This window comes from Solanum stenotomum, chromosome 5, assembly GCF_019186545.1.
Source record: "Solanum stenotomum isolate F172 chromosome 5, ASM1918654v1, whole genome shotgun sequence".
In the NCBI taxonomy this organism is placed as follows: Eukaryota; Viridiplantae; Streptophyta; class Magnoliopsida; order Solanales; family Solanaceae; genus Solanum; species Solanum stenotomum.
Genome location: NC_064286.1, coordinates 43,129,600 through 43,147,729, shown reverse-complemented (window position 1 = coordinate 43,147,729; position 18,130 = coordinate 43,129,600). Strand labels below are relative to the sequence as shown.

Below are 18,130 nucleotides of genomic sequence, written 5' to 3'. Positions count from 1 at the left end.
ATCCCCGAATGTTGACCAAGTAAACCCGAAGGCTAAAATTTCACAATTTCACAAATTAGGACCTCAAATCCTCAATAAAGACTCAGAAACTGAAACCGACAATTCTCACAACTCACATTTCACATTGCGAGACTGATGGAAACGACAAAATTCCATTCTAACACTCAAAACTTCAAAAGACCCCAAAAACCACTTTTTGAACAACTTTGCCGTTTTGAACAACTTTGCCTTTAATCACAAACTTACCAAATTCTCAACTTTGAACTCATAGTTCAAAACTAACTTTTCAAACTCAATCACAAACGACTCGTGGTCGATAAGGGGAGGGAAAAATGGTAAATTCACAAAACTTTCCAAAAATGACCGATCGGATCATCACTGTGAATGAGATTGTTTCATTCATATGCCCCAAAAATTGTGATAAATATTGATGTGGTTCAGGGCATCTCTCTTGAAAAGCGAGAGCACATAAGTGATGTAAACTTGGTGATCTATTCGGCTTTTTTGCTTGATAATATGATTAAATTTTCCATGAATATGATGTTGTTGAGTCAGTTTTGGAGGCTACGCCATTTTAATAAAAGTATCTTGTTTTGAATTGCTAATTTGCGTAGAAGGTTAGAGGCTCGAAAGACCATGATCGTATTATCAACTTTGTGACTCAATAATCCCTTACATATTTTAATCATGCTTAGCAATGGTAAATAGATATGATAGAATTACGCAAGCACCACATCCGTAGACTCTAATAACTCTATGAACAACTCTTATATTATATATATTCATCTACTTTACTTGCTTTAGTTATAATTAGTAGTATATTAAACAACCAAATAACTCTCTTGAGTTGACAACACTTGTTCTCATAATTATAATACTAATTAAATCCTTGATTGTCAATCACTTCATTATTTGCAACCACGTAATAAAGGAAATTATTTACCGCTCTTGCATAAATGAGTTTATGTTTCCCTTCTGGTAGATTATTTTTTTGTGTTGTACACAGAGTCATCTACACTAATTGTGCGGGATAAGGCACAAGTATCCCCTAGACTGTAACCGAAATCCCAGAGACACATTTTAACTAAACTAAGGCCCTATTACCAACCCGAACTAAATTTTTTTGTAATTTTGTACACCTTTTTGCCTTATGTGGCATCCAAACATCTATCACCCATCTCAACTACGTGGAGTCACGGAGTGTGCCACATAAGTCAAAAGGTGTATAAAGTTATTAAAAAAAATGAGTTCAAAGGGTAATAGGACCTTAGTTTAGTGAAGGTGTGTCTCGGAAATTTCGATTATAGTCTAAGGGGTACTTGTGCCTTATCCCTCATTGTGCTATAGTACAAATAACTTTGTATAACATAAAACACAAAAACCAAAATTCACAAACTTTATATCCTAACATCTTTCTCTAAATGTCATTTACAAATTTAATGCAATGGAGAAAAACTCTATGCAGATGTGATTTAGCTTCTTTTCCTAGTCCCTACTGTATTAGCTAAAAACTGGCCCATTTTTCTACAGAAAAACAAAACTCATCTTTTGTAATTAGCACCTTCAAACTTGTCAAATGTCGTTTCATTAAACAGGCACCAGCTTGTGTTTGTAAAGCATTGTTTCTCCGGCATTGCACTACACCTTATCTGCCGTTCAAAAAAAGACTTCACATCACCTTGGGACAAGGTTGTGGTTGATTTACTTATTCCTTTCTGTGGGAACATGGCGTTAGCAATTCCTGGACTCTAAATTTTCCGGTTGGAACAATCTAAAAGGTACATGTACATTGATCAGACATGGGACCTTAAAAAACAATATTTAAGATTTAAACATGATTAGAGGGTCAATGATGCACATTACTTGCTCATTGTCTGCAGTATCTGTCATGGCTGTCTTCAGCTTTTTGCTCCTCGAGTTTTCTTCGAAATCTTCATCCACAAAATTCTGACCTGAACCTTCTGTGAGTATATTTAAATTTCAGTATCAAAGAAACTTACAGAAGTATAATTCACATGAGCTATAAACAAATCATTACCCTGGTTTTGCCGAAACCAGGAATCAACCATGAAGCAAATTCTTACATGTATGTATATATATAAGAGCAATGCCCCACACGGAAGAGAAAAACCTAAGAGAAGTATTTAAAGAAGATTACATCAGAAAAAGAGGAGGAGGAAACCATACAATCAACACTGGCTCCCAGACTACTGATATTTTCCAACTCAAGTTCTATCCAAATGGAGAAGGTAATGTAACTGGGTATCTGCAGAAAGCCTAATACAGAATTTGGACAGTAACTGCACAACTTGAACAAATGTTGCAACACATATATCCCATGTGACTATGAGGACTCAGCTATGCATTAGTAGCCCCTTTCTTTTCAAAGTTTATACAACAATCCTCTTATCCTTCATTGAGCCATGTTTTTTTTTTTGATGACAAGGGAAACCCACCGCCGCTACCCTTTGGGTGCGCACAGGGTAAAACCCCGCTCCTATGCAATAACTCGCAAACCACTTAGGAGAGGTAACCCGCACTAGACAAGTCCGATGCGATGAGCTCGACCCAGAAGGCAAACCCCTTCATTGAGCCATGTTTCCAAATAAATTTCCTCATCATTTACTCATCAAATGCAATGTTTTTATATCTTTAAGCCCAAAAATTTCACAAGAATGAGAGGAATGTGGGGCCACTATTACAAGGTTCAGTTTAAATCAACAATATGCACATATTTGAACGCAAATAGGTTCTGTTTTAGTCCTTGGCATATGGATTTCAAGACCTGACCAAGTTTAAGCAAATAATGCTCCAGACATTGCAAGAAAAACAACATTAACATCAGCAACATCCACTAAAACATGGAGAAACTGTACTAACGAAGCCAAAGCATCTGTAATGTGTTCATCTTTCCACTCTGGCACTGTTCCTCCAACTCTCTTAAGTAAGACATAGCAATTGAAAAGTGTAAACATAAACGGAACTAGTTTAGTTTGCTATCCTAAAGGAAAATGTCCCTTGCCATAGAACTAGTTTAGTTTGTTATCCTAAAGGAAAATATCCCCTGCCATAGTCATCCCAACAAACTGCTTACCACACTGATAAATAACTCGCAAAACCAAAAACTGTTGAAGCTGATTCAAGCACTCTACAATTTAAGTAGCAGGTCAATGAATGTTTGAACTCAACCATTCTTGACCACATGCAGACAATTTATATACTTCTCAGAGGAACTGTGGCGCATGACTAATGCAGTTACCTTATATGAGCATACAAGGAACCAGGTTTAGATGTTACTGATCACTAAATGAATGCAAAACCACCCTAAATTAAGCCTGTTGAATGCTCATTTATGCTTCAATTCCAGAAAAATCCCTGTGATACAGAACCAACAAAACTGAGAGAGAGGTACTACAAGAGAAATCTATTACCTCGTTTGGCAATTAGCATAAATGATAATACTAAAATAACTAAAACCTTTAACTCCTGAAGTAAGAAGAATATGCATATTATGATGAAGTATAGCTTACCAGCAATTCTGCTAACTGTTTTATGAAGTTCTGCAGGGATGGGAAGGGGCAGATTCGATCTTTCTTCGAGTCCATGAGATGAAGTACTCTTATCTCTTCTTTGCTTTTCCTCAGTAAAGAGTCTAGAACATAATTGGAGATCCACAACGTGATGGTACTCATCACCCTGCCCGACCAATAGCTCAGGTTGGTCACTCTCAATATTGATCTTCCAACATCCATCTTGCCAAGCAGTGAACTGGAATAGAGAAAAGAAACTCTCAAACAAGATTTTCTTTTGGGAGAGTTGTGGAGTGGGTGGGAGGTAGCTCCAGAAAACAGAGAATTCAAGTATCAGTGATTTTCTGACCTGCTTATTAGCTATATCATTGTTGAACAGCTTTTTAGACAAATTTCTGGAACTCCTGTTCAGTTCCACACAGCCAGCACGCAAGACCATTGATCTGTGCAACTGCTTAACAAATGATGTTTCAAGACAATCAAGAAATGTGTTGTGCTTCTCATTTGTCCATCCCATGCACTCATCCTGAAGTCAAAATACGAAACATGCAAATCTATGAATTTTCTAACTTTTAACAAGTTAGTGAAGAGAATCACAAGGAGATTAAAGAATGTATCCTTGAACTTCCTGAAGATCAAAGTGTCAAGTATCTCCAGTTATCTACTAAATTAATCCAACAATGATAGCACTAGTTATTGACTTACCATAAGCTCTCTTTAACTTTTTAAGGCTGAACCCATAGCATTTAAATCTTGGATCCACCTCTGCTTACCATAAGCTCTCTCTTTGACTATTTAGTAAAAAATGCAACTTTTTCTTTATTGTTTCCTTTTCTTTCTTGGATAGCATGTCTAGCTCATTCCTTTGACTTTTCAATTTTCAATTTCTAGAGACCCTCGCATTCCATCTCATTGTTCATTTCTTTCTTTGATATTGTTTTGACTTAAGTTTCAAAATCCCCAGCAATATGAGTACTTCCTCTTTTTTTGGCAGTCTCTTAAAAATTATAAACATGTACTTCTTGACTAACCTATCCTTATCTCTTTACAATAAACGTGCACTCCATTTGTGTGCTTTATGCTATGTAATCAGTATTTACTTTCAAGAACAACTAATATTAAGGGAAAATCAGGAAAAAATATTTAATTTTATCTTCTCTTTCTAAATTGATAAGTATTTTAGACATATTTTTAGTAACCATGACAACTAACTGGAGGAAGTACCATTCTCCTCATACACTCGCTTGAGAATCATCACGGATGAAGTTTATAGAAATATGTATTCAAGTGTTTGTTCAAAGAAAGAGAGCCTCAAAATTGAAAGGTTAATCTCCCAATAATTTTTATTTTTTTTTGCATTTTGTCAAGAAATGAAGTACCAGAACAGAATTTTTTTGCATTTTGAATGGTTGCTTAGTTTGCTATATAGAATGTAAGGTACTTAAAATAATGCTATTATCAATAGTTTTCAAAGTAAGGAAACTTTTCGAGGGTAATTGTAGAATGGATGATGTTTTCTTGTGATAATTGTATTAATTATAATTTGCTCATCAATTTTTTGACATCATAAAAGTTAATACATCAATCGAGCATTTATCTTTTTTTTGATAACCAAATTGTTGTAGCCAAGATTCAAACTCAGGTAGGGCATATGTGGAGAAGGGTCAAAAGGGCACGCTGGCCAACCAACCTAGTCTAACAGAGTGTTCTTAAAGTCGCGTGTATGCCCTAAAGCGAGGGTCAAAACGTGTTGAACGCTTCGCCTTGCTTAATGTGCGCTTTGGTGTTGTCATCAAGGTTCTAAGGCATATTTTTCCTTGACAATGAGCCTCTTCTAAAGAGCCGAAACTAAACAATTGATATTTCACTTTATCATAGAAAAAATTCAATTTATTTATTCATATATTTGTCATTCATGCTTATATTTGTTAGTCTTGGGTTAAATATATATATTTGTATGTTTTCTCCCTTAGCGCCTTTTGTTATTAATTAAAGCCCACACTTCATTTGCGCTTAAAGCCCCAATGGACCTTAGAGCTTTTTGCTTTTGATAACAGTGGTCCAACATATAAAATCAAACATTTATCTTAAAGGTAGAGATTCACCCATCCTCTTAAAGTCCTAGATACGCCTCTGCCAAGAGCTATCTTTTGAGGTTGACTTAGGCCCAAGGTTTATTTCCTTTCCATAATATCAGAGCCAAACACTTCACTAAACTTGGTTTCGCCTATGTTTGGCTCTTATATTATGCTCTCATGCACCAGATAGCCAGGTCTGAGGACATTGATTGAAGGAATGAGTTGTATCCTTATATGTTCTCGACATTCTTGCGCAATTCCCATCTCATGAGCTACCTTTGGATGTTGAGTTAGGTCCATAATATAATATTTCAGCCAAATCTATTCCTATTTTTGGTTTACCTAATGTTCGGGTCCCAAATGTTATATAGTCATTCTACAGATGTCCAGCCACGGCATGCCAGGGAGAGGGAGGTATTAAGCGTCCTGCATTGCTCGAGGAAACGGGATGGTGTCTCCTTAAATGGTCATGGATAATCCTCACCTTATGAACTAACTTTTGAGGTTAAGGTCCATTTTTTGAACAATTTTCAACAAGTGGGTTGAACTCCAAGCTCTGGGATCATTATACTTTAATTCACTAACAAGAGCACCCTAGCTCTACATCGTAAGGGAATCCACGGCGTAGCACATGAGTAGACAAAATGAAGGAAAGAAAAAATTCAACACTGTCATTTGGCATTGTGTTTTCATCCCTTGAACAGACACATCAAAATTTAATCAGAACGAACGGGAAGCTGAAGGCATCACCCACTATGGGAGCACAGATGCACGAAATTCGTCTGAACAAGTGACCTAAGCATACTGAGCACTTTATTTTCTCACACTCATGATGCACTAAAGTGGTAGCACAGCAATACTTTTGATACGTCCACTTTAACAGGCAAGTAAAATGCACAGAAACCAGGAGCAGTAAGCACTTTTAACAAGACTTTTTACTTTATGGGGGTAGGGATCTGTAAAATGCTTGATAAAATGTTTGAAATTTTTGAGATCCTCTAAGGCTAGAATGGTTCGATAGACAGGAATCTTTAACACTGGCATAACACTTAAAAGAACTCTAGTGCACTGAATTTTGTATCTACCCACCAACCCCTTCGTTGTACCTTTCAAGTTTTCAACTACCAATTCCGACAGACATTCTGATGCTGCTGCAGGTTATTGCATTTGTACTCTTTCATTTCCTGACAATCTAGGTAGTACGGAGAAAAACACATGAATATGGAATTTTCAATAGACAGCAATCTTTTAACACTGGTATAACACTTAAAGGAAATCTAGCTCATTACATTTTCTATCTACCACCAACCCCTTTGTTGTACCTTTCAAGTTTCAACTACCAATTCCGACAGTCATTCTGATAGTGGTTCAGGTTGTTGCCTTTGTACTCTTTCTTCTTTTCCTGACAATCTTGGTAGTATGGAGAAAAAAACTCGAATATGCAATTTTTAAAAAGAGGTGCACAATTTGTTACATCCTGAACTTAAAAAAACAGAAGGTTTAGTCCTATGAAGGGTGAAAGAGATGAATACAGAGAATTCAAGTAAAATTTGATTAAATTTAAAGTAGCATAGGAAGACTAAAGTGGAATACAAAGCAAAATTGGAAGATATCACGGTCATGTCACTGTAGAAGCCTCTGGGGAAAAAACTAGTGCTTGCCAGATATATAAATAAAAACACTAGTGCTTGGAGCAACAGGAGAATTTAATGAGCAATGAATTGGGGAAATTAAGAAGAAATGAAGTGACAGGAAATCTTAGGCTTACTAGAAATATATTTCTATCGCAAATTCAACACTTGAACAGTTCCCAAACCACTCTCTCTAGAGATCCACAAAATATCTTCCTTCTCCCAGAAACATCATTCACTATCTACACTGCGTCCCATTTCCAAAAAGGTACTTCTACTTTGACCATCATAATAACATTAGGGCCAACAAGTTTCCCCTTCTCCTTCAGCAGACAATGTTTTCGCCTCAGTCTCTCATCACTGATATTGTTAGTCGTATTCCTTCTATTTATTGATATATGAGGGAAAATTGAGTGAGGGCTCTTCCCTCATGTACTCCCCAGAAGGAGGACCTAACTCTCTCTTGAAGTCAGAAAGATGTTTTTTGAAAAGAGTCCAATGTGACACTAGTTGCCTCTGCAGCCTCGGTGCTTAATAATAGTTCTACTTTCTCTTTCTTATGGGTGGAATAGTGGTTCTCCTTTCTTTTCTCTATGATTCACTGTTAAAAAACATTTCACTTTCTTATGCTTCTCTCCTTGTCTTTCTTTCCAATACTGGTAATAGAAACAAAGCTAACTACAGATAGTAATCTCCCAATCAACTAAGAAACTTTATTAGGTCAAATTTTGCCCTTGTACAGTGATTCTGTTGCATGATTGATTAGGTAGCACAAATATAATGTCAACTTCTAATGTAGCAACTGGAACCAAACAGTCATATGTTGAAAAACATAGGTACACTAGGTATTGTAGAATTACTGAAAGCAAAAAGTAGCACAACTGATAGTTAAGGTACTGTTCAATTTTTAACAAGCTGAGTAGGTGTTCATATTTGTCAGTCCTTAAACAGAAAGCAGCATATATATCTGCAAGAAACTTCAAGAATAGAGTAGGTGGGTCTTTGCCAGATATGTCGAAAATAGGATACAATTATGTCACCTTCTTAATAACTTGTACACCAAATCTTAGTATAAAAAATGAAATTAACCAAAGGAGATAATACAACTAGATTTGCATGGAGAGACTAGGGAACCTAAGGTATTTGAGAACAAGAGCATTTTGTAGGAACACATTTTAATAGTGTAAGTCTAAGCTTCTAATTTTAAAGACTAGGAAAACTTTGAAGTACTTCCTCAGACTAGAGTAACCTTACCAATGCATTGGGATTTCAGACGAAACATCTGTGTGACTGCAGCAAGTGATTGACTGCATCTCCAGGAGTATGCATGAATATCCAAGAAGTGCATACAAATTTCTTGACAGATTTGTTTTGGACAGCCAATAAGGATGGTATCATTGTGGAATCAAGCTATAACGTGCTGGCAGGCAAGAGAAGTGAAAGGCAATGGCCATGGAAGATGATATGGAAGGTAGAGGTTCCTCCTAATCTCCTATAGTGGCCAGGTTTGGTTGGATAACCATGCATGAACCTTGTATAACACAGGGAAACCTTCAAAAGAGGGAGACACACTCATGCAGCAGGCGTGCCCTGCAATTTTTGAAGGATTGCGGTCCAACTCTTCTGTAATTTTTTGAGACACCTTCTGGGTGCTATGATAGCAATAAACTTTTACTTTACTAATCAGAAAACTACTAGGCCATATTTAGTTAATATCAAGCAATGGTTGTCATAGCATTTAAGAACACTGGGTTCTAAAAGTGGCAACATAATAATGACATTCATTGACTAGGAATCAATGATAAACTACAACTACTTAAAACAAATGAATCAGCATAAATTACTGCTAATAAGAAAAGACCATTCTGCCAGACATGCTAAGTCTATTCTTAAGATACATCAGCTATTTAAAGCTACTTATGAAGTAATCAACAGCCAGCCTTCAGTTAGTTTGTTCGAATATCTGAAAACCTAATAAAAAGGTGAAAGTGACTCATGTACAAGTAATGCACAATGGAAAATCCTCTTCTCTTTTTTTGAGAAGTAGCGGAAACGGTTAGCCATGAAGGAAGACGTTAAAGTTCATCAATAATCCCCTACATGCTTTATTTTCAATTTGCTAATTTTACAGAGTAAACATTCCTGGCCATATGATTAAACCCCCGCCTGTTTCATCTCAATACCAAGGAAAGAGAGGGATAAAAAAAGGAGAAGAATAACACACACAACTGTGCTGTTACACAGGATGGTTGATGTTTGTTACAACTCCACTGCGGCTTCACAGAGACAGAAGTTGTGTGAGCAAATATTGCAGTCTGTAGTATTTGCAAGCTGACAAATATGTAGACCATCCCCTACCACAGAGACTCTATTCTTACCTTACCAAACTCAATAATGAAGTGTGACTTTTTTTCCAATCATAAAACACTTTGCACCTTTTTTTTTTTGGATAAGTAAACGCCATTTCATCATAAAAATAAACCAAACTTATCCCATGCAAGATGTTTTCTTAACGAGATAAAAAACAGAACTTAGTTAAGCATAACACATCCACATATAAAATCTTCAATCTGATCTACAGATAGTACACCGACCTTGATCCTACCTTAGGAGGTAGAGAGACTATTTTCGATAGACCCTCAACTCAAAAAAACATAGAGAGAGAGAGAGAGAGAGAGAGCATATCAAAGCATTCTGAAAAAAAAACATAACTACAACAAAATAATACAATAATCGAAGAGCAATAAAACAACAGCCATCGAACGAAAAGAACTTCCTGAGTAATACTACGACTACGAGGTGTAGAAAGATAAGTGAGACAACGCTCTATTACCTACTAACCTCCCACCCTAATTCGTCTCCTCCACAACCTCCTATCTAAAGTCGTGTCCTCGCTTCTAAACTGTGTCATGTCCTGTCTAATTACCTCTTCCCAATGCTTCTTCGGGCCTACCTCTACCTCTCCAGAACCATCCATAATCAACCTCTCACATCTCCGCACAAGAGCATCCGTGCATCTCTGCTTCACATGCCCCAACCATCTCAGTCTTGCTTAACGCATCTTCTCCTCCTCCGGGGCAGCTCCCACCTTGTCCCGTATATCTTAATTACTAATCACTCCTAGTATAGACATACATCCAACACAACATTTTTTATATCCGCAACTTTCATCTTCTAAACATGAGATTTCTTAACTTGCCAACACTCCTCCCCATACTGCATAGAAGGTCCAACCACCACTACGTAGAACTTGCCCTTAAGTTTAGGCGGTCCCTTTTCATCAGTCATCACTCAAGACTCCATATGCAAGCATCCATCTCATCAACCCAACATCAACATGAAGTGTGACATCATGGTCAATCTTCCCGTCTCCTTGAATGATAAACTCAAGATACTTGAAAACAAATCATCATTAAAATTCTCAAATATAAGCAAATACCTTTCTGAAAACATAACGAAACACGAATATATAATCAACTAGGTGATTCTTTAGCAAATTGTGTTACCGCCGTTCACAGAATCTAACGTAAAAAAACTCCTATCTAAATATACAAAAGATACAAGAAAAAAAAAAGGTGAAAAGAATATAAGATTACCGTGGTTACATTTCCAGCCTGAACCAAATCATGTTTGAAATTCTCAATTATCAGAGAAGAAGACTCCCCAGAGTTCGATCGAGTCAACACGTCTATGCAACTCTCCGACGACAGTGGCGAGTCACTCCGGCAGCTTTCCTCCATTTCCGATGTCCGTGAATGTAAGATCTCAAAGAACAATGAAGAAGAGAAAAAGAACCCTCTGGTCTCTCTCAAGTTGGGGGACTTTACGGTGATGGCCCCCACGAAATTCTTACGTGGCGACGCTTTTCCACGTGGCAGTAACAGTGAACGTCGCCACGTTAGCAGTATTCATAATATCTTGGGCTAATGATAGCCAGATATTTTTTCAGGGACAGTTTTGGGTTTTTGAGGAACTTTCTAGAAACGTATGAAGGGTGGGTCCCTTTTGTACCTTTTTATTATTTTTATTAGTATATTTTGAAATGTCTCAATATGAAGGGAAAAAAAAAAAGTTTCGTTTGAATTAAATTACTAAAACTACTACATTCGATAAAATTAAACAAAAATAAAAATTATCAGTTTGGTTTGACTTTCTAATTTATAACTAGTTGATGAGAAATTGATAATAGAAAAACAATAGAGACAAGAAACAACCATTTCAAATGAATATAAGAGATCAACATTTCTAAATATTTAATTATTTTTCAGCATTGTGTCAAAGTTTTAATATATCACCGTACTAAAATTAAATAAAATATAATCAATTTTTAAAATATGAAATTAAATTAAATCAAATTAAAATATAAATTTTTTAAATTAATTTCATTTAATTTACAATTTAGTTTGATTTTCCACGAAACCACCATGAACACATGTAATATAAATTGGGATGAATGATTTTATTTGTTCTTTATAGTTTGGTTTTTATTGTTCTCCCTTCAAGTGAATTTTGTAAAATAAGTGCTTTCAAAGATTGGCAAAAAATATTTTTAAGAAGTTAAAAAAAAGTATTATTATTTTTCAAAATTATTTTTTTTTAAAAAATCACTTTAAGAAAAAGAAACACTTTTAAATGTTTGACCAAACATTGATTGTTGTTCAAAAGTAATTCTTTAAAATATATTGGTAAAATGTAAATTACTTTTTACCAAAAATACTTTTTTTGTTCATGTTAACAATTTAGCTAAATTAGCTATAAATTGAGAAGTACTATTCTTAAAAAGAATCCAAATGGAGAACAACAACAAAAATAAAATTCAAACAAACAGAGATTGTAAGATGAATAAATATCTATGTGAGATATTTTAGTTGTCTCTTGTCAATTGTCACGTCTGATTGTCAAATAACAAATAATATAATGGGTAGGTATGAAGCCATTTTCTTATCTGGTTAGTCAAAGTGAATCTTGAATGCATGAAGATGAGTACCACGTTCTTATTTAGTTAAATAAAACTTTTGTCAGGTAAGCTCCGGAATGTCGATCGAAGTTAAATCTTAAATTAAGCTTCAAAGAAAAAAAATCTAACGACACAAACTCACACCAGAAGTCTCGAGGCCCAAACCAATCATGCCTCAGCCTAAAATGACCCTTCCAAAGCTAGTGAAACCGTTGAAATTGTGTTCTGAGACCGTCTTACTGAACTTTTGACTGAAGTCAGCCGTTCAAGTTTCAAAGACTTCAAAACACAGAAACTTACACAAAACCCAGACGAATGACCCAGCGACCAAAATATCAGTCCCAACAAGTCATAAATGGCTTGGGTTCGCTTCAGGAAAACTCTAAACACAGAAAAGATCAGAAAACGGAGAAATGATCTGGAGAGCCATTACAACACTTGGCGAAATGGTCTGGCCAGTACTCTTGTACTTGTATGAGTTTGTATTGTGAATCCTTCTACTTACCCATTTGTCCCATGAACTCATCGAAACTCAATATTTTAGACAATTTTTGACTTGGCATCCTATGTGGCAAGAGTCTACACGGAGCGTGTGAAACACACAAAACATGAGCGTGGTACCTTTTAAAAAGGCTATAACGGTCATTTTTTGAGCTTTAAGGGCATCTCCAACCTACACTCTATTTTATTCTCCAAATATAGAATTCTCTATTTTTCAGACAATCAACTCCAACTCAATTTTCTATTTTACTCTCTAAAAAAGAATCTTTTTCTCTCTCCTCAATATTATATTATTATTTATATTTCTATTTCATTTTCTTATTTCATAATATAAATATGTTCTTTCTTTTTTTTCAAAATAATCGCTCTATATACTTTTCATGTAATATAAAATATTTATTTTTCAAATTCTTTATTTAATATAAAATTATATTTTATTCTAAAATTTTAAAGAACAACTACGAATAATTGAAAAAAATAAATCAACAAGCACAATCGCAATCACAAGCACAACAATTCTCTAGACCAAACACTATTTTTTTTCGAATATTGTTAAATCTGAAACGACCTACATGATTACTAAATTACTGTTGTAATTTTTTTAAATTATTATGTTATGTATTGTATTGTTATCTTATATTTAAATTATTATGTCATGTCTTATATTTTAAATTAAAATTCTCTTCTTATCATTTAAATTTTGTGCATTCTTCATAGTGAAAATCAATAATAATATCAAATTATCCCTTAAAGTGACGAAAATTGAAAAAAGAATATTTGAAATATTGTTAATTCGGGATGAAAGTAGTATATATTAAATAATATTTTTTTTAAGATGTTGTATTACATTTTTAAAAAATTATGAATATTAGAAATGTTATTAATAGTCTTATATAATAAAATAATATGTTGGTTACAAATAATAGAAATAATATTAAATTAATAAAAAAGTGAAATACAGAGGATGAATAGTAATTTTCCAAATTTGGAGAACTACTATTCACATCTCTATAAACAGAGAATAAAGAGCTTTTTAGAGAGTGATTGGAGACCCAATTCTCTATTTTACTCTCCAAATATAGAGAATGGAGAGTAAAATAGAGTGGGGTTGGAGATGGTCTAAAGACCATTTTATTCCTTCTTTGCACTCGACACAATTGTTGGACAAAATTGAGCATTTTTTCTAACCTCTTTCTCGATCTTCTCTCTCCAATTTTCTTCTCCTTTATTTGTTTTTCCTTCGATCTACTCATCTCTTTTTTTCATGCAACTCCAGTTTGTTGTATTTTGTTGGTCTTCACCATGACAGCTCGATGTTGCTATTGTTGACTCTATGCTGAACTTAGGACGTCAAGGACACCAACTAATCCTGGAAGAATGTTTTGGGGTTGTCAAAACTGGTAATGGCTGTGGATTCTTTCGATGGGCTGATGCAAATAATTCAACCTGTCAAGAACAATACAATTTGAAGAACCCATCAACGAATTCAGAGCAAGGAAGACGTAAAAGGTGAGGAAGACAAGAAAGACATGGAAGGCAAGAAAGATCAAGCATTAGTATTGATATCATTGTTATTGTGATTATTGTGTTGATATTTTAAGATGTATTGATTTGTATTATGAATGTGCAATGATAATGAAATTGCATAACAAAGACATTGGCTTCAATATATAGTTGATTGCATTGGTTGCAACTTAACAAAGGCATTGACTTCATTCAAACACAAATTCATAAAATAAAATAAAAAGTCTCCCGAACAGCTCCTTAACACATTCAAACACAAATTCATATACAAAAACAAAGTCTTCAGAATAACAACTTAATAATAGTCGAAAATGAAGGCAAAACCAAAACTGTTGGGATCAAGTCATTAAGCTAAACAAAGAGGAATCTAATGTGTGCCTTGAGTGCTTGGTGAGGCATGAGTGTCTTTTGGCTTGAGCGCGTTTGTAACTCTCCTCTCGTAGCTTTCTTTGAGTAATTGCAACTTTTCTCTTCCACCTTAGTCCATTGGATTTGTAACCAAGATCAATATTGGTAGGAGTTGAACTTGTCAATGTAGGACTATGTAACATTGTACATAGATTAACTAATATCAGTTAAATGTCTCTAAATGATAGAATACATACCCTCGCAATTACACTGTCATTTGATCTAAATAAGACACCATAACCAACTATTTTTATATTTTTTTGTCTTGGTTTCTTATATCTAAGAGTTGTACCACCTCTTAAAGTTGTGTTACTCTTTCGTTTTTTACCAGCAGCACTGGAAGTTGATTGTTGAGTACCTAATAGATTTGTTGCAGGTCTTACACCAGTTAATGTAGCACTAGTAGGCCTTTCCTTAGATGTTTAGGAAATTGTAGGCCTCACACCAGTTGATGTAGCACTGGTAGGCCTATCTCCAAATGTTGAGGCAATTGCACGTCTCACACCAGTTGATGTTGCACTGGTAGGCCTTTCCACAGATGTTAAGGCAATTATAGGCCTCACACCTGTGGTAGGTGTCACACTTGGACCTGCATTTACACTTGGTTGACTTTCAATTGTAGTATTGTAAAATCAGATGTAATGAATGCTCTATCACTTCTACAAGTTTCAGCAGTTGAAGTTCCAGCATTTTGCTACAAACATATCTTAAAGTCAAAAGTACAACTAAAAAGTGTCAAATTTAGTGAAAAATATTAATACTAAAGCACAACTTACCAGAGTTGGACATCCTTTTTTGTTATGTCCAAGAGTTTCGCACACAGAATATTTCATTTTTCTTCCCTTTTTCGTAGGCTTTCCAAGCTTCTTCTTAATAAGTTCATCACTATTTTCTCTTATTTCTACCTAGTCTTTCTGGCAAGACGGTTATTTCAGGTAGTTTCATGCTTGGTCTTGTGTTTTTTGGCCACATCTTCATATTTGTCATAGGTTGAATAAACTTATTATATGCTTTCAAGTATGTTGTGCAGCCATATAATTAAGTTCTTTAGTAAGCTGTGAAACAGAGAGAAGGTTGCATTTTAAAGTCAAGAACAAACAACACATTCTCAATGATATGATCACCAATAACGTTAGTATTACCAACATGTGAAACTCAAATAACATCTCCAGTAGGTAAATTAACCATTTTCCTTCTAGATTTTGGCACTACTTTGATTCTATCTAAGAGTTCAAACTGAGAAGTCATGTGATTAGATGCTCCAATATCAACTATATACTCCTTATGGACATATTTTGACACCAAGGCAATCAAGAAACTACCTTCAATTGCAGCTTTAGAGGAATGTTCTCCTCCCTTCTCACTTCCCATAGACATCATTTGTAAGATCTGATGATATTGGTCTTGTGTGAAAAAAATAGCATGAGTTAAGGGAATCGGGTTAGGAGCTTCAGTGTTATTTTGAGATGAACCTATAGCCAGACCTGCAGACTGAACAACATCAACACTATTAGCATAGGAACCAATGTCAACACACATTTTCTTGGACCTCCTGTCAACTGAATAACCTTAACTTTAACGTACTGAACCTTAGTGTGACCTTTGTACCTAAGTGTGACCTTTGTACCCACACATTTCACACATAAGGAGAGGCTTTTGAGGTTTATGTGGTTTATGTTGGTGATCACGATAACTTCTTCCAGAATGACCATCCCCTACTAATTGCATACCAAAGTAAGCACTACCATGATTAGGACTAGGAGCACACTTCCACTTTTCTGAGTGAATAAAGTTAACTCTTATGATCAATAAACAAAGAGATGGCTTCATTCAAGTTGGGAGTTGGAGATTGCATCACCTTTAGCTATTGAGTAGAACTCATTTAACCCCATAAGAAACTTCAGTAGCCTTTGATATTCAAGGTGCTCTGATATTCAAAGTGCTCATTAAACTTTACAGATTCAACACATGAATACCTGGACATGGCATAATGGATTCTAACTCATTCCACGGGCCTCTAAGAGTGGTGTAATAGTCTGTAACTGATATTGTAACCTGAGTGAGGCTATGAATTTCTCTGTGCAATTGGAAAATATGTGAATCATTGATTTTTATCAAACCTTTCCTTTAGATCACACCACAGTTTGTGAGCATTACCACCATGTAATACACAACTCAACAAACCATGTCTAACAACATTCATAATCGAGGACAAAATCATAACATTATATTTTTTTCAAATATTAAACAATTCAGGTGCAAACTGAGATCTAGGGAATCTACCATCAACAAAACCTAGCATACTCTTACCTAGAAGTCCAATTCTCATGGATCTACTCCAGATTGCATAATTCTCAGAGGCAGTAAGCTATAAAGAGATTAAAGAGACACCTGGAGTATCATTAGATTGTACATACAAAGAGTGATTATGGTTGATATTTGGAGCTATGTAGCAGGAGTTGGATGATGTGTATTTGAATTGACATTGCCAGCTTTCAATAATCCTGATTCAACTTCAGTTGTGATTGCTATTGATGAACAACTTTGGATCTTGATTGCTTGACAGAATGCTCACGATTCTACTGAAACAAAAGCTGAGAACCTAAGCACTACTCTGAAACTGAACAACAGTTTATCTAGCCTCAATGCTAAGGCTTTGATACCATGGAGTTGCTAAGGCTTTGATACCATGGAACTCCATTAATGGAGCTTTGAGCTAAGTAGAAGAAGTAATTGAATGTAGAGATAATAAAACTGATCATCATGAAAAATTAGTTACACTTTTAGGTTTACATATTTTACGCTTAACACATGTGTATAACTGATGTATTTATAGGCTATTGTAGGAAGCATCTAGTTCCTAACTAACTCTTACTAACAATGCTGCCTAGGCAAACCATGGTAGCTTGTTAACTTCATACTCTAGTTAACATAAACGCATAACATGTAGCAAGTCTACATAATCCTCAATTTAAATGGTGTATTTTCATTTCTGTTCTAAAAAAAATACTTTACACGACATTCTCAGACAACACTATAAATAATAATATAGAACATACAAATAGTTTACGTTATAATTGGGTCAATAGATCACTATGATATTATATATAATCTCATACACAATAGTAAAAGGAGAAAGCATCATTCCTTAATAACAGAGAAATTTTCAGCCCACTTTCCACAGTTCAAAGAAAACTTATTTTTTCCGATGCAATTAGTTTTTGTTTGTAAATATCACACTCGTCTGTATTTTTTAAAAGGCGTGAATAGAAAAAAAATTATAATTTTCTCAAAGAATCATGACTTGTTCAATAAAACACAATAAACACTTATTCATATTACTCTTTGTTTTCTATAAATAGTATTAAAGAATCAAATCTGATCAAACTCACCCCACCCACGCCAAGTCCCCACAAGTTAGATGAGCGTACGCTCAAACCCCACCTCTATGTGCCTACACACACTCTCTCTCTCTCTCTCTCTCTGCCTTTTAGTAAAAAA

At 35.0% G+C, this 18,130-nt stretch overlaps 1 protein-coding gene across 2 annotated transcripts; it reads right to left on the bottom strand.

Moving 5' to 3' along the window:
- Positions 1-1,387: 1,387 nt before the first annotated feature.
- On the bottom strand, positions 1,388-11,037 carry LOC125864875 (cold-regulated protein 28-like). Of its 2 annotated transcripts, none has more exons than XM_049544969.1 (5): positions 10,836-11,034; positions 3,880-4,056; positions 3,531-3,768; positions 1,864-1,961; positions 1,388-1,771 (listed from the first exon to the last, which is right to left on the bottom strand). In XM_049544969.1, exons 1-5 carry the CDS (start codon positions 10,977-10,979, stop codon positions 1,706-1,708), a joined length of 723 nt encoding a protein of 240 aa, XP_049400926.1. In that variant the 5' UTR covers positions 10,980-11,034; the 3' UTR covers positions 1,388-1,705. The 2 variants fall into 2 exon arrangements, 1 of the variants encoding a protein (XP_049400926.1); XR_007446288.1 differs by lacking the exon at positions 1,388-1,771 and adding an exon at positions 3,260-3,375 and having other exon boundaries at positions 10,836-11,037.
- Between the last annotated feature and the right edge of the window lie 7,093 nt (positions 11,038-18,130).